The sequence below is a fragment of the Aspergillus nomiae genome, assembly GCF_001204775.2.
Source record: "Aspergillus nomiae NRRL 13137 chromosome Unknown contig00194, whole genome shotgun sequence".
NCBI lineage: Eukaryota > Fungi > Ascomycota > Eurotiomycetes > Eurotiales > Aspergillaceae > Aspergillus > Aspergillus nomiae.
In genome coordinates this window covers 1-16675 of record NW_015378249.1, presented here as the reverse complement: position 1 = coordinate 16675, position 16675 = coordinate 1, and the positions used below count along the sequence as shown (strand labels likewise).

The following is a 16675-nucleotide window of genomic DNA, read 5'->3' as shown; positions in this document are numbered from 1 at the left end:
GTGCCAGTGGGTGAGTGCAGCATTCATTTTCTGCCTCGAGTAATGGCGGACCTATCAGGCAACATGCTGAAGCGACCTCACCCCGAGGACGAAGACAATAACACGCAGAAAAGATCACGTTCCAGCAATGGATCCCCATTACCCGGTCAAGGGGCTCCAGCCTCTGGGAAGCCTGATATCGAGAGGATGGTAGCTGAAGCGAGAGCGAAAGCCGAAGCTGTACGCGCAAGGCTTCAAGCTGCAAGAGGAGGATCCACACCATCAGCGGCACCAAGTCCCAGCCCTACACCCCCGGCCGCTTCCCCTGCAATGTCCAGGCTAGAGCAAATGAAAGCCAGAGTCGCGGCTGCTACCGGAAGGGCCAATGTGGTAGCTCAGCAACGACCGGCCGAACCCTCGCCGACGCCTCAACCTCCCCCATTGGAAGAAGACGATGGCTCCTCAAGGGGTCGGGGTGGTCTGGATGTCGGTCTTCATCCGGCCCTGCTTTCGGACACCGTTGAGTTCCGCAGTGCCAAGGGAAGACAGTCTACGCAATCGAAAAACCGTCGAACAGAATCTCCGGCCACGAGTGGGAAGCCGGATCGAGCAGGTCTCGATCTTTCCGGTCCTTCTTTGGAAGAAATCAGGAACAATCCTTATTATGACCCTAGCCTCGGTCCCAAAGCTACGATTGCAAAGCCGCGACAGTCGCGACAACTCATTTTCAACCAGAAGGGTAAATATATACAGCAGGGCGCCGCTCTGCGTCGGCAGGCTCAATTGGAGGCGATGAAGAAACGCATTGCCGAGAGAGCGCGACAGGCTGGTATCGATGAGGACCTTGATGTCGAAAAGGCTTTTCTTGTTCCGGCTCCACCTGCAATTGAATGGTGGGATGAAGGATTGGTGGACGGGGAGGACTATTCCGGCATCGAAGACGAACAGAATCTAAAGATCGATACACCGGACACCATAGTGACTCAATACGTTCAGCACCCAGTTCTTCTCGACCCTCCACAAGATAAGCATATGGCAGAGCAGAAGCCTATGTATCTCACACCTAAGGAACAAGCTAAGATTCGTCGCCAGCGGCGAATGGCCGATTTGAAGGAACAACAAGCCAAGATCCGACTGGGACTTGAGCCAGCTCCTCCACCGAAAGTCAAAAAGTCCAACCTCATGCGAGTGCTGGGTGAACAGGCCGTCAAAGACCCTACCGCTGTTGAAGCACGTGTAACGCGAGAGATCGCAGAGCGGCGTACTAAGCATGAGGAAGCCAACGAAGAGCGTAAGCTGACAAAGGAAGAGCGGCGAGATAAGCTTGCTAGGCAACAAGAGAAAGATGCTGAAAAAGGAATTCTTATGTCGGTTTACCGCATCGACAGTCTTGCAAACGGGCGGAATCGCTTCAAAATCAGCAGGAATGCTGAACAGAACGCTCTTACTGGGGTCTGTGTCATGCACCCTAAATTCAATCTTGTGATTGTTGAGGGTGGCTCCCACTCTATCAACAACTACAGGAAGCTTATGCTGAACCGGATAGACTGGACAGAGAACGCAGGTCCGAACGCTGTGCGGGAAGGAAACCGGGAGGCTCAGGTGTCATGGCTAGCTGCTGAAGATGAGCAAACGGGTGATCTGAAAGATCTTAGCTCCAACACATGCAGTCTCTTGTGGGAAGGCCAGGTCAAGGCTCGAGCTTTCCGCAAATGGCTGGGAGCACGAGTGTGTGAAACTGATTCTCAGGCTAAGGACGTCTTGGCTCGAGCAAAACTAGAGAACTTCTGGGCTCTAGGGAAGAGCGCAAAGCAGAGCGAGTCATGGTCATGACTATGATATTTATCCTTCTTGATTTATAGATTCTAGTCGAAAGGCAGAACAGGTCTATCTCTATTAAACAAATACAACCCATGGCACGTATGTGCCAGGTCTAATAAGCAATCATTTTCACATTGCCCGCATCACTCGAATGGCATGCCTCCTCACGATGTATACATAAAGACTCGTAATCAACAAGAGAAATAATCCATGTAAACTTTTAAGCCAATCCAAGGCAAGATGCCTAACTCCTAATAATGCAAACTTATGTATCCCTATGTATCAGTTTTACCCAAACCCAGAAAAGCAAGGAAACCCTAATCATAACATGGTATCAGACACTCATGAGCGAGGTGGTCCTTGATTGTTATTGCTCAGCTGACGCAACAGGTCTAATTGCGCCTTGACCTGGTCAAAATTCATGGTTGCAGCTTGCGCCGGTTGTTGCCCAGGAGCTTGCTGTTGGCGATTCTGCTGCAATAGTTGCTGCGCCTGCTGCGAGTATTGCAAAGCGGCCAAGAACATTGGGTCGATTTGCGTGTTGGGTGGAAACTGGTAAGGGTTTTGTTGAGGATAGGCCTGCTGGAATGGCATCTGGACATTGAAGCCAGGAGGTACAGCACCTTGACCGAACTGGTGCTGTGGTTGATGTTGAGGCGGCTGTTGCTGAGGCTGTTGCTGCTGCGGGAAAGATGGGTACGCAGGGTATGGTTGTGGCATTCCATAAGCATTAGGTTGGGTTTGCTGGTACACTTGTTGACTGTAGTTGGAAGATTGAGGTTGCGCGTCCGATCCTTGCTGTTGATATGGCTGGCGGTCATAGTGCTGAGTCTCTCTCGGTCCGCCTCCACGGCCACGACCACCTCGGCCGCGATCAAAGCCCCGGCCCCGACCTCTACCACCACGGAAGCTACCTCTACCAGAAGGTGCGTCGTTCTCGACAGGTGCCTCCTGCCGACTCATCATCTCATGGAGGTTCTTCGGGCGAGCAAGAGGAGTATATCCATCTTCACCTGCGTTATCGTCGTAGTTTAGCTCAGTTTGACTGAGCTTCGAAGGACCTGGAGGTCCCTTCTTAGTCTTTGCTGGGCCATCCCTGGCCTCCTTTCTCTCCTGGCGCTTCTGCTTCAGCTTCCGCTTGTACTCGGCTTCTGCTTCATCGTCGGAAAACTCCACCTCATCCTCACCAATCTCCTCATCGTGGAAATTCGATGCATCACTACCTTTCATTCCCTTGAGAGGCTGAGTAAACACAAACGTAGAATGTTGCTCAACGTAGTAAACGGTCTTTCCTTTAGAAAGACCACGTTCCTCGACAGCCGCAGCAGTAGGGAACCGGATAGTATACAATGGTTCCTCGACTCTTCCCAGTGTCTCAGCAACCACACCAGTGATACTTCTATCTTCAAGGCAGAGTAATGAGCCCGATTCCAGTACCTGGTACTCTCCAGAAGTGTTCGCCGCGATCAGGACCGTGTTCTCGACAATTGCCTGCACATGTCCCAGTAACACGATCTTCATTTCCGGAGTCACAGTGACATCCGGGATAGGGGGCGCTTCTTCTGGAAGTTCATTTGCCGTTCTGATATGACCACCCGATTTACCCTTCCCTTCTCCTTCATCGTCGGAACCAAGTTCTGCCTGCATCAAAATCCGGGCTTGTTCTTCGGGGCTGAGAATTGGGTAGTCTTCGTCGTCCTCGTCGCTGTCGTCTGAGGAATCGCTAGAAGAATCATCGGAAGATGACTCGTAGGGGGAAGAATCGATCTCCCATTCGGGATGCTCCTCGTCCTCCTCATCCTGTTCGGCTTGATCATGTTCCATAGTATCTAGGGGAGGCACAGTTCCTGTCCCGCTTGCGTCGCCATTGGTATTGTTGTTGCCCGCTTGGCCCTGTGTTGCAGCTTCGGCCTGGTTACGTGGTTCTGAATTTTGTTCCCCCTCGACCTTGCCGGTGCTCTCCACGGGAGGCTCTTGTTTCTTAGGCTCCGTTTCTTCAATATCCATACCAGTTTGTGTATCCGTTTGCGCCCCATCCTGAGTGGCGGGGTTAGGCGACAGGCTTGGATCGCTCTGCGCTGGCTGCAGATCTTTGAGACTATCATTGACAAGGTTTAACCCTGGGATCAGTGTCGAAGGATGGGATGTCGTGACTGGTTCATTGGTTTGACCCTGAATAGCGGCTCCCGAGTGTTCGATAGGTTCTGCAGGCGTGCGCGCAACCCACGGCGTGTTGTAGAAGTCACTTCCATCGTCCGCAGGTGTTAGGGCAATGGGTGGCGTATCATTCATGCAAGTCCGTTTCACAGGAGGCTCTTCGTTCGCATCCTCTAGGGAATGCTGGGGTTGAACAGGGGGCTGTTGATCACTCATTATGTATCTCTGTAGCCTTGAGAAAGACTTGTCTCAAAGGCAAGAGAAAACAAAAATAAAGAATAATAATTTATGGTATAGTTAAAGGAATGATTGCAGGCAAAATCGAAGGCGGAAACTTTTTTTTTTCTCGAAGTGCCATAATTGCCGTTGCGGTTACCGGAGAAGCTTTCTTATCGATAACGTGTTTTGTTAAGCTTCAACCATGCCTTAACTTGGCATGTCAATTAATCTTCAACGATTGTCAGCAAAATGGCGTCTGCCAGGAAAACAATCGATGTTCCCTCGATGCCAACGGGGCAGGCACCGCGATTCAAGAAACGGTATCAAAACCAGGGTTCCTTTCCTTATCAATCAGGCTAACACTCGCGACATTCGCAGACCCCCGCCGCCGCCCTATTACCTTCCATTGAATATTACGCTCTATGTGTTTCTCGTCTCTAATGCAATTGCGGCTTTCCTTGCGCCCATCCAGGATTGCGATGAAGTCTTCAACTTTTGGGAGCCTACACATTATCTTGATCATGGATACGGGCTTCAGACGTGGGAGTACTCGCCGGTATATTCGATCCGGAGCTGGCTCTATGTCACCATTCATGCCATTGTCGGGAAAGTGGCCTCCCTTGCTCTGGTTACGAAAAGCTCTCAGTTCTATGCGATCCGCTTTTTTCTGGCTCTCGTTTGTGCCGCCTGTCAGACCCGGCTATATGCGGCAATCTGTCGAACACTAAGCCCCAAAATTGGCCTGTTCTTTCTTATGATCGTTGCCTTCAGCCCGGGCATGTTCCACGCCTCCGCAGCATTCCTCCCCTCTAGCTTTACTATGTACATGTCCATGCTAGGTCTCACAGCCTTCCTGGATTGGCGACGTCAGAAGATCGCGCAAGGAATTATGTGGTTTGGCCTCGGTGCGATTGTCGGGTGGCCTTTTGCCGGTGCTTTGATCGTTCCACTTCTGCTCGCAGAGGTTCTTGTCGGCTTTATCTCGGGGTCCCTGGGGACTGTTGTCTCTGGTATCTTCAGTGGGGCCATCAGGTGTCTGGCAATCCTGGTATGTCGCTACGGACTGACCGTCTATGGTCTCCGTCTTGTGCTAATAAGATGCAGGCTGCGGAAATTGCTGTGGACTATGCCTTCCTCCGAAAATTTGCTATTGTGCCTTGGAATATCGTCGCCTACAACATCTTTGGAGGAGAAGGAAAGGGCCCAGACATCTTCGGTACAGAGCCTTGGACCTTCTACATAAGGAACCTACTCTTGAACTTCAATATCTGGTTCATATTTGCGATGTCTGCAGCACCTTTACTACTTCTCCAGGCCGTATTCCGGCCCCAATCGACCAAGAAGGAGATTCCGCTACGAACCTTGGCGGTAATTGCGCCATTTTATATGTGGTTTGCGATCTTTACCGCTCAGCCTCACAAAGAAGAAAGGTTCATGTATCCGGCGTACCCTTTTCTTGCTCTCAATGCGGCGATCGCCATCCACATCATTCTATCTTACGTTGGGTCTAAAGACTCTAAAGGGTCCAATGGAGCCTTGATAGCCCAAGCCAAGCTTACTATTGTGACGGTTATTGTTCTTGCCGCTATCAATGCTGGCTTGATGCGGACAGTCGGTATGATCACCGGCTATAACGCCCCTCTAAAGGTGTTCGAACCGCTCGAGCGGCTGGACATTCCCCAAGCGGGCAACTCGGTATGCTTCGGTAAAGAGTGGTACCGATTCCCATCTTCGTTCTTCCTTCCTGATGGCATGCGGGCCAAGTTTATCCGCAGCGAATTCCGGGGATTGCTCCCTGGGGAATTTCCCGATGCCACGGATTATCCTGCTCTTTTTGACGGTACATCCCAGGTCCCCGAAGGCATGAACGACTTGAATCTGGAGGACCCAGGCAAATATGTAAGTGTATAACCAGATGATCTTTCCTTCTCCATTCAGCTAATCCCACACATAGGTTGACATCTCCCAATGCTCATACCTGGTGGACTCGTACTTCCCCAGCCGCGATGCAACCGAGCTGGAGCCCGACTATATCCATGACGAGTCACAGTGGGAGGTGATGTCGTGCAAGCACTTCCTCGATGCTTCGCAAACAGGCCTTATAGGCCGCCTGATCTGGGTCCCTAATCTGCCGGGGCTTCCGAATCAATTGCAGCGTAAATGGGGGCAATATTGCCTGCTGCGGCGACGTGATGTCAACGCCGAGGCGGATTAAACGGTCACATGTACTATCAAGAAGCCCCATTCCACCAATGTAAATAGCCCAGAATGCCATCTCTGGATCTTACCTTCATTCGTATGCGAGATGCGATCCGACAGGTGCCAAACGTAGGGCCGCAGTGCGACTTTACCTGAAGGAGACAAAAGATCCCCCGGGGCTGCAGAGATAAGCATCTTCTTCCCCGCAAACTTTAGATGTCGATCGCATCCGATTAACTGATCCGGCAGTCGACTATCTGATCCCTTGCCAGCCATGATAGCACGCTGCAGCATGATGTATCATCCCTCCGGATGCTGTCCTACATCCTACATCGTGGATTATGATGCTTTAAATCCACCCTCCTTCATCCGTAACCCTACCGTGGAGCAGTCTCCCAACAACATCTATACCTCTCTATAGAAACCATCTCCACCCATGATACCAACAACACCATAAACAGTATCCATCACTATAGAAGCACCCGAAACATGATCTTCACCTCCCTCCCAAGTCCAATCACCCAACACCACCTCACCAACGTCACCGCCATTTGCCTCCTCGCAACCCTTACCACATATCTCCTCCATTCCCTCTGGAAGCGACACCACCTCTCCAAATCCCCCGAAAACGACCCAGAGCAAAAGTCCCTATCTCCCACTTCCAAATTCAAACAGCCCACCCGCAACCCGGGAGAATGGACCCCATCCGACTTCAAGCGACCTCCGGCCGCCCCATACCCAGACTGGGACGTACATACCACCGAGCCCAAGCCCTACCGACCGTTCAGATACGGACCGTAAGTCACACCAGTCTCCCATATCAACACACAAAGCATCTAGGTGAATACAAAGGCTAACAGAGAACCCCACAGTAAATACTTCATCACCATGGGCCTGCGCAGCATGAAATGGGACGAATGGATCGAGCTCGACAACCACTACGCACGCTACCACGCCGACAAAGCCCGCCGGATCGAAGAGCGAGGAGCGAAATGTTCCAGAACAGCTCCAGAAGCCATGGACGCCGCCATGGAGCTCCTGGAGGAACTGTACGTCTCTCCTTTCCTCTCCATACTACTCCTCTATCCACACAAACCATAGACCAAAACCATACCCTTCCCTCCCCCAAAAAGAAACAAGGAAAAAACAACCTACCACCAACTAACCAACCCAAACCACAGAGCAACCTACCTCCCAGAACGCTACCCAACACTCTTCCGCAAAACCCCCACGGGCATAACCAACCTCCTCACCCAAGAAACTCTAACCACCGTGCCTCCCCTCCCCGAAGACCCCATGCAGACCTGCGCCCGCCTCGTCCAAGACGACCTGGCGCTCATGATCGAGCGCCCGGACGGCGAATACTACCTCCTGGCGGGGTCCATCCTGCTTGCCGGCTTCTGGCGCCTAGAAGACAAATACGGGATGCGGTTGTCGGAAATCCACACCTCGGGCTCCGTGCCCGGCTACAAGGAGAAGCTCGAGAAGGGCATGCTGAATTTCTTCCGTCGGCTGCGGCCCGAGGACCCGGTGCTCCGGAACAACTACTTCATCCAGGTGGACGAGAGCCTGCCCTGGTCGCACAGTATCGGGCCCGAGGATAGCGAGACGGTATCGTGGAACACGGCGGAGAAGAACCGCGCGATTGAGCATCATTTCTTCCGCTCGGAGAGGCAGAGTTTGAGAAGATTGCCCAGATCGGGCGCCGTGGTGTTTACTATTCGGACTTATTTTGAGCCCATCACGGAGGTCGTCAAGGAGCCGTATGTGCCGGGTCGGTTGGCTTCGGCCGTTAGGAGCTGGGGCGAGGATGTCGCGCGGTATAAGGGGAGAGAGAAGTATGGGGAGGTTTTGTTGGAGTATTTGGATCGTATGCATGAGATGCAGGTTGCGCAGGGGCTGGAGGTAGACAAGGAGGAGGAGGTTAGGAGTTATCCGTTTTGATTCTTGGGGTTTGGTTGTTTTTTTTTTAAATTTATGAGATATAATGACTTGATAAAAATGTCTTTCTTTTTGTTTCTTTTTGTAGCTGGGTGTTGTATCTTTATGACATTGTAATGGCGTACGCTCTATGATCGTATCATATGTAACTCGCCCAAGTCTGTTCAAAGTCCAACCGGATGTCTAATCTCAGACACATTAGTAGATGCAATGGACCCTTCCGTATATAACCAAATGCTGGAGACAGATTAATCTCCCAAACGCCCACCAATGCCCTAACCCTATACAAAATCTAGATCTAGAATGATTAGACAGCCAGCGAAGACGATCTTCTCCTTCGCTTCGTGAAAGCCACTTCGCGCTCTTGACGCCAGGAACACTCGTCGCGGAACTCACAGATCCGGCATTTCCACGCATCCATGACTTCGACACCTCGTGGGTTACGCTCGCCACGCCACCATTCCATCTGATCAGATAGATAGGCTGTCATCGTCGTAGGGTCAAAGAGAAAAGACCGGCTGCCCAGCACCCGCGACTGTGCATCGGTGGTTGGGGCTGATGACAGGTATCGCGCGGTAAGAAGAGGCGATAGCACGGTCGGATAAGGCTCAAGTAAGCCCGGCTGAAACTCAGAAGGGATCGAGGGTGCCACAGAGACTGGTGTCGAATGAGCGGGTGGGAGGAAGGTGAGCCGGAGTTGGTCTTTCATTAGCTTCCAGAGGCTGGTCAGGTCGTTGTGCGCAAGAAGAATACTGGTCGAGTCCTGGCTGCCAGGGGGTGTAGAGTCCGCCCCTTGCGATGCGCGTTGTCCAGCCGCATCTTCCGGAGTGAGAGTGAAGTCAGATTCAGACTCTGGCGAGGAGCATGTATCGAAGAATTGGTCATTGAGACCGCCTACTTCGGCTATAAAGGTGGCGGTGAACGGGCGCGTGGGATCCAGGTCATAGCGCGAGGCAAGTAGTTCGATGGACACATCGTCACTGGTAGCAAGCCGATTGAGCATATGATAATACATCTGAAGTTGAAGCAGTGTCGGCCGGAACGACGAACTCTTCACAGTGGGAACGGAGGCACTAGCTCGGGTCTTGATGTCTGTCATGTATATTCGGGGCAAATTGAAAGCCTCTGAGGAAGATTCACTGCCGATTCCGGAGTCATCTAGGCTTTCTTCTTCCTCGCCATTCCAGGAAAGGTCAGAGAGCCGTTTGCCACCCTGCGATGGCGACAACAGGTAATCCGAAAGCGACATTTGATACTCGGGCAGCACAGCCCTCGACGCCTCCACGTCGGCATAGTACGACGCGGCCGTCGCTTCAAGCTCTGGGTCCGGACACTCGTAGGAGAGCTGATCAATGACTCCATTCACCAGCTCGCCATCCACCAGCCCCCATACCTCCAGCTCCCGAGTCATACCATACTCCCTCAATGTCCGCAACCCTTGTATGATATTCCATATCCTCAGCGCCAGCGCGTCTTCTTTAGTTGTAATCTCCACCGGGACCGTCATATAAATCTCATCCTCTAACGTCTTATGTATCGTAGTCCCCTTCTTCATCGCTGCAGTTCTCCTCTTCCTCCCAAACTTAGTCAACGTATACCAATACTGCAACTCGCACCACGCCGGCGAAATCAAATCCGTGACCGAAAACGCTTTATTAGGCGGTTTCCGAAACCTCTCGATCGGCGACCGGTCATCTGCAGCAGGATCCGTAGCACCGGTAGTCCATTCTCTCTCACGAGCTATATCCCTCTCGCGCTGCTTCGTCCGGCCCTCAGTAGAATCCGGATGCTCTACTAAACGCTTCGTCAGACCGTCAGCGCCTCACAAGAAAAACAGAACACCAAAGCCAGAAAGAAAGGAAAAGGGGGTTAATACCAAACGCGGCGCCGCCATTGCTCGCCATCTGACCTGCTCTCCCCGCAGCGGGACTCCGCCAAGTCCTCGAAATCTGCCATACAGGCTTTTGCCTCCCCAATACCTTGGGCGTCCGAGGACTCGCTGGAGCGACATGGCAGTCTTCGATGTCGCCTATGGCGCGGTTTGTCTCCTTCGCGGTTGGAGTGGTTATCGATGGTTGGGGCGGTGGTGTCGCGTGGAGAGCCGCGTGTTCCGTGACGGCTTGGGTGAGTAGTTCGTTCAAGATTTCTTCTTCATCCGGTGTGAAGTCGGATCCGTAATCGCTGCTATTGTCGGAGATTGTATCTTTCATTAAACGTTGGGAGGACTGCGGGCAGGACATGCCTGCGATCCTGTCGAGAGTTCATGTCATTGTGATGTGGAAGTGGCGAGGCCGCGGTTGATAAGGTATCGGTTATGATATCCCGTCACCGACTGGACGCGATCTTTCAGGAAGACGGAATTTGGGTACGCAGAAGTAGAATAGCAAGTATGAGAGATCGCGGTGTGTCTATAAATCGCTATTTTTCATAGTCTATCAAGGGCGCTGCAAACACACGCTATCTATAATCCATTCAAACCCACCCAATGCCGCCATATCTAAATCTTTATATAACAAGGGAGAAAAAGAACTCAAAGGGGTATAGGAAAAAAGACATCCAGCTAAGAATGGAACTATGCCTTCAGCGTCGCAGGGGCACCGACACCAATCTGCGAAGCCGCTGCCTCAGCCAACTCATTGGCCTCGACTTCTCGCGCCGCCTTCTGGTTTAACCAGCTGAGATACGTCTGCCATCCGACCGCAATAACTCCAGAGAATATATTCCGGAACTGAGGCGGCACGTACATGAAGCTGAACGCGGTGACTGCGGGCCACAACTTTGCGCTGTTGGTGATGCTCACTGGAAGCGCCTTCTTCAGACGCTCCCAGGTCTCCTCGAAGGTCGCACCAGAAAGCAACGAGTGGACACTGAAGAAGTAGGTGTTGAAGACGGGTGTGAAAACGGCCTGTTGCACGCAGACCTTGGTGAGGATCGAGAGGAACTTGGAGGTGAAATTGAAGTGGTGGTGAAGGAACATGAACCTATTGTTCATTCATTAGCGTATTGTCCCGTTATGCCAAAGCTCAGGACCGGGAATAGCATACCAGGTATACGACGGGATACTTGATCCTGCGCCCACTGTCAAGTGCCGCAATGTCCTCCACGGGTCATATCCTCCTCCCGATGTCGCGGCGCCATTGTCTTCACTCTCTGTCTTTGACGCCGACTCTGATTTTTCTCGGGCTGTATCCTTCACCGATTTGCTATCCGAAGGAAACAATAACTGTGCGCTCAAGTCACCGAATAGGTACACGACAATCGAGCTCCAGAATTGCGTCGCATAAGGCCTTCTTTCCTGAACCCGCGAATATGACCGTCCGAGCTTGCCAAGAGGCCCCTCCACGATAACGTCACGCAGCGATCGAGATCTGGCACCGGCGGGGACTGTACGCGGGGTGGGGGAGGGACAGGAGGGTTGCGTCGATGAGGGAGGAGCGGCTTGGGATTGAGCGTTTTGGGGGGTACGTTCTTCTCCGGGCTCTTCGGCGATGAGCTGGTAGATCGATTTCCTTGAGGCCGTATGCGAGATGGCAGATGGGACCGCGAAGATAGCGTTGGCCGTTTGCCAAGCTGGGCAACAAGTGTATGTCTCATATTTTTCGTTGTGCTGTGCTATAGGAATCTCGCATATGGATAGGAAGGCGATCAACCGATAACCATAACAAGCCTGTTGAGAATAGTCCCGAGTGACGTGTCGAAGCCCAGGAGCCGCACACGAACAGCAGCACGGTCAGCAAAAAATAAGGCACATCATGTTGAGTCAAAATTGAATCAGCGCAGGAGATTTATTCCGCCATCAGCGCTGTCGGCACTGCGTCTCTGCCGAGGGTCGGCGGAGGCAAGCCTTTCCGGTCGGAGACACCATCTATTGGCCCTTAAGTCCGAGATAAAGATACCAATGTCGAATCTGGATTCACGATGCAATGATTAAGTATATTGGATTCTCTCTATACATACATCCACCAGATCAGATTCCAACGCCACGGTCTATAATGCAAGCAAACACAAGAAATATACAATGGCACGCCGGGTATATCAACATGAAACAGTCGTCTAAATAATATAAGAGTCGAGCCCTCGGAAAAGGACTCAATGCATCGACACAAAACTTTTTTCTCTTCCATCACGCACATCTCACATCAACACGTTGAGTGCTATCAAACAAACGGGTATAAGGATAAAAAGGGGTAATAGATACTAAAAATTATCGACATAGTCGGTATCGGTATATGTAGAATGTCGGGAATGTCAAGACCTTGAAGGTTGGCTGCGCAATAATCCTTCGGTAGGGACTACACGAGTCAATTTCATTTGAAGGACTCGCGAGTATGAACGCGATCGATATCATATGGGTTCCCGTCATAGATCGACTGACGCGCAGAACCAGCGGTCCGAACCGATGACTTAGTGCGAACTTGATGCACCGGCGGCAGCTCGCCAACATGCGAGTCGCTTTCATCATCGCTACTATCGGACACCTCAACACCAGGCGCCTCCGTGCGGTCAAAGGCATTTTCTATTTCCTTGTCGTCAGGCTCACCCTGCTGTTGCTTAATCTGCTGCGCCATCTTGCGCATAAAGGCATCGGATTCGGCGGCGTACTTGCAGCGCATGCGGATCTTGGGGCCGTAGATATAGAACAGGAACGGGAACGGCACACATGCAAGAGCCAGGAAGGCAGGAATGGTGGATGCCCAATGAATGCCAAGGTCTTTGTACATATACGTCGTGAAAAGCGGGAAGGCGGCACCAAAGACCGATCGCAAAACTGAGTTTGCTGCCAGGACCGACGCGGCGAAGATGGTATATGTGTCAATGAGGTAGGTCAGGATACTCAAGAACACCAGAACCATTCCAAAACCGAAGGGGGCTCCTGCCGCGACGCAGGCCATCCAGTGGATAGATGGGTAGTTCGTCCAGGCAAACCAGAAGAGACCGATGGGAATAGCGAGCGAAGCAATCATGCATGGTGGGAGACGTGCTTCGGGGGGAGCGAACCCTCCGTGTTGTTCGTCAGTCTTGACATACCGCTTGTTGTCGAAAATGCTGTAGGCCACAGCAGCCAGCATCCCGATCATGATACCAAGGAATGGAAGGCTGCCCACGCCCTGGTTCCATCCGCGGACCATCTGGAACACAATTGGGTAGGCGGCGAAGAGCATATACAAGGTGCCATACACAATAGCCATGTACAGAGACAGCAAGAACACAATAGGCTCCCGGAAGAGGAGGATCCAGGGACGCGACAATGCGGTGCCGAACGCTTGCTTGAGACTGACCTTGCCCTGGTCGATGTCCAATTTGCTGAGATAGACCTTACCGGTAATCTTAGACAATCTCTCTGCCCGGCGACGAAGAAGAACCGGTGCATATGTTTCAGGTGTGAACAGGGAGGCTACGATCCAGACGAAGCCAGAAAAGGCTCCCAAGAAGCCCATCACCCATCTCCACCCGGCATTCATTCCCAGGAAACCTCCAATGATGGGGCCGAGAACGGGCCCTATATGAAAGATCAGTCCAAGAACATTTCCAGAATATGAAGAAACAGTATAAAGAGAAACCTACCCAGAAATGGAGCAGCCGCAAAAAGACTCGTCGCAACACCTCTCTCTTTAGCAGAGAACATGTCGGCAATGACACCTCCCGCATTGGTAAGAGGGGAGGAGCCAAATGATCCAGCGAAAAATCGAAGGATGATCAGAGTCTGGATGTTCTGGGCGCCAGCGCTTCCACAGTTGAAGGCAGTCAAAGCGAGGTAAGTGATAAAGAAAATGATCTGACGGCCGAACATTTCACTCAGAGGAGCCCAGAGCAGAGGTCCTATTCCGGTCAGTTGAAGAAGAAGATATTCGCGAAAGAGCAAAAGACATACCGATGGCAAAACCAAGGACGAAGAGCGAAACACCCAGGGTAGAAACTTCGGTACCGACGTGAAACTGCTGTCTGATCTGAGCAACACCACCGGTATAGGCTGATGAAACCAGCGCAACGGCCAGGGTCGAAATGGCAGCAAGCATAGTGATGAACCATTTCGTGCTACTGGCGAACTGCATAGGGTTCCGTGGATCATTGGGGAGCCAGGTGACAGCATATGGATCCTCTTCTGTTCCTGAACCCGGATACGGATGATCGATGACTTCCTGGGTCACGGCTCCCTGATCCATAACCATGCGCCAATATGGGATTTTCCGGCTCATGGGCGACTCGCCGAGAGCCCCCTTTTCGTTCGACATGGTGGAAGAAGCTGTGTTTCGTATCACAATGAGGACAGTGAACAACGGCGGTTAGGAGTAGGAGACGGTGTCGTGCGACTTGGTCAAAGAGACGGACAAAGGGCGGCTACAGCTGAAGTCTCTCGCGTATTAATAGAGCAAACAAGTGCTGCTGTTTGTTATCAGATAGGATGATCCCTGTCCAAGATACTATATTGGCCGAATGCGGTAAGTGTATTCGGTATAGTCGGCGGTATTGAAATTCAAGGTGTGGGCAACCAAGAATGTCGATCAGGAAAATTAAAATAAAATCAAGATTAAATCTATTAAAAGGTTAAGGAACGGTACCACACAAATCCAGGGCCGGAAAAAGTAGGATTGAAAGGGACGTTAGAGATCTATATATACATCTGGGTCTAAAGAAATTTTTTTTCCCTTTGCTTTAGTGACAGCGTCAGTTTGTAGTAATTTGCCTCGGATCTAAGCCGGTCTCAGGTCCCTCTGGTACGAAACAAAGCTGCAATTTAAAGGAATGGGGCCAAATGCACCCGAGTTCTGAGCATTATTTGCCGTTATGCAGTGCATACACTGGTCGCCTTGGACGGAGTGGATCCTAAGACCCATCTGTTAAAGCTCTGGATCCATGGGCTAACCGAGTGCCTCGTGGCTTAGGGAAATTATCCTGGAAAGTTTTTTGATTAGTCGAGTTTATTCGTCGGGGGTATGACTCTTTGAGAGAGTGCCTCCGTAGGGCCATTTTCTTGATTACAGATCCATATATGAGTTGTGAAGGATCATAAAATCGTACATAAGACATCGTCAGTGTCGTCTTATCTATCCAATCTAAGGTAAGCATGCTCTCATATCAGGATATTCGAGTGAGGGGGGAAATTGCATCACGGTGTCGAAATCGCTTGACAAGAACAGGTGACCGAATGACTCGTCGGCCCGATTATTTCATCAGCCGCATCAGGACGTCAGCCCGTCACTCCCTGCACCCATAAAGTCTCCCGCTTCGGGTTAGAATATCTTTTCGCATCCGATTTCAGCCACAGTTCATAGACTGACTTTTGTTGCTGGTAAGGCCACGACCACATAGCATGATTGCCTCGTATCCATAACGTAAAGGGGGTTCATTACTAGTATATCCCAATAATATTCTGTCGGGATCTTCCACACGAACAATGTTCCTGGACCTCCTCCCAGGTTTCCATGTTCTCAATATCGTGGCCCATAAAACTAAGCATCGGCTACTCTTCTTGTCATGGCCCCTTGGCAAGTCGTGATATCCGGCTAGGGACGATCATCTACATGCTAACGCCTCGGATCTATTCCCTATATATGAAAAAGGTTTAATCGGGATCTCCTACGAAGCGTAGTACCAACTATCTAAGTGCATATTTACAAAGAAACCCATCATCAGGGGACGTTAGCCTTAAGGCTGCAAAGTCTGTTGGGGACTCGGCGTGCCCGTCTTGGACCCACAAGCGGGAGTCCATAATCCCAAAGCGGTTTAGCCCCGGTGCCACTAAATCATTCTGGGCCTTTTCGAGCCACCCTAGAATCCGACGGTAATTGCCCTAGGTCCTGGTGTATGTTGCTGCATAAAGTCGGAGAACGATGGGTCGTGCCTTATACTTTATGCTGACCCAAGATACAACCTAGAGTCTTGGATGAAGATCGGCCATCTGTCCCTCTTGTGACATAACAGGTCGATAAGCGCGACAAGCTGTGTTAATCTCCTTCTGTATTCGCTGATATCTTACTTTTTGAACTGGAAGGATGCATATTCGTGCGCCCACTTCTTGCCGCCTTGTCTGTAAGGCAACAATCTATACGTCGACTTGATAGCGGCGGTGCGACAGGGATTTATTATTCGCTACGATTAATCCTGGTGCCTTCAGCATGGGATGTAATTAGATATGCTACCTGGTCAGTCGGTAGTGGCCTGCCATTTACCTGGTAATAGCAAGTTGTATGGTTGCTGCATCGACATGTCAAATTGCGGGTTATATATCTACGTACATCCAAACCTGAAGTACCCCTTGTCAAGATCTCATATTCATCTAGCATAAAACTTAAACGATATATTATGTACTACTATCATATATCCTGTCTTGATCTTCCTTAACATCCCCATTTTTTTT

At 51.2% G+C, this 16675-nt stretch overlaps 6 protein-coding genes across 6 annotated transcripts; 3 read left to right on the top strand and 3 right to left on the bottom strand.

The window, feature by feature from the left end:
• Nucleotides 1–42: 42 nt before the first annotated feature.
• On the top strand, nt 43–1812 carry ANOM_006985 (U4/U6-U5 snRNP complex subunit PRP3; the record flags this gene model as incomplete). Its single annotated transcript, XM_015552241.1, has 1 exon — nt 43–1812. One exon carries the CDS (start codon nt 43–45, stop codon nt 1810–1812), a length of 1770 nt encoding a protein of 589 aa, XP_015405595.1.
• Nucleotides 1813–2142: 330 nt separating this feature from the next.
• On the bottom strand, nt 2143–4173 carry ANOM_006984 (RNA-binding snoRNP assembly protein NAF1; the record flags this gene model as incomplete). The annotated part of the gene is made up of 1 exon (XM_015552240.1): nt 2143–4173. One exon carries the CDS (start codon nt 4171–4173, stop codon nt 2143–2145), a length of 2031 nt encoding a protein of 676 aa, XP_015405599.1.
• Nucleotides 4174–4425: 252 nt separating this feature from the next.
• Nucleotides 4426–6391, top strand: ANOM_006983 (dolichyl-P-Man:Man(6)GlcNAc(2)-PP-dolichol alpha-1,2-mannosyltransferase; the record flags this gene model as incomplete). The annotated part of the gene is made up of 4 exons (XM_015552239.1): nt 4426–4496; nt 4555–5224; nt 5281–6075; nt 6131–6391. The coding sequence occupies 4 exons, from the start codon at nt 4426–4428 to the stop codon at nt 6389–6391; spliced, it is 1797 nt and encodes a 598-aa protein (XP_015405598.1).
• Nucleotides 6392–6864: 473 nt separating this feature from the next.
• Nucleotides 6865–8319, top strand: ANOM_006982 (heme-dependent oxidative N-demethylase family protein; the record flags this gene model as incomplete). The annotated part of the gene is made up of 3 exons (XM_015552238.1): nt 6865–7172; nt 7248–7424; nt 7557–8319. 3 exons carry the CDS (start codon nt 6865–6867, stop codon nt 8317–8319), a joined length of 1248 nt encoding a protein of 415 aa, XP_015405597.1.
• Nucleotides 8320–8623: 304 nt separating this feature from the next.
• Nucleotides 8624–10526, bottom strand: ANOM_006981 (exonuclease V; the record flags this gene model as incomplete). Its single annotated transcript, XM_015552237.1, has 2 exons — nt 8624–10107; nt 10193–10526. The coding sequence occupies 2 exons, from the start codon at nt 10524–10526 to the stop codon at nt 8624–8626; spliced, it is 1818 nt and encodes a 605-aa protein (XP_015405605.1).
• A 362-nt stretch (nt 10527–10888) lies between these two features.
• Nucleotides 10889–14549, bottom strand: ANOM_006980 (putative MFS multidrug transporter; the record flags this gene model as incomplete). Its single annotated transcript, XM_015552236.1, has 5 exons — nt 10889–11297; nt 11361–11886; nt 12692–13816; nt 13882–14136; nt 14189–14549. The coding sequence occupies 5 exons, from the start codon at nt 14547–14549 to the stop codon at nt 10889–10891; spliced, it is 2676 nt and encodes an 891-aa protein (XP_015405596.1).
• Between the last annotated feature and the right edge of the window lie 2126 nt (nt 14550–16675).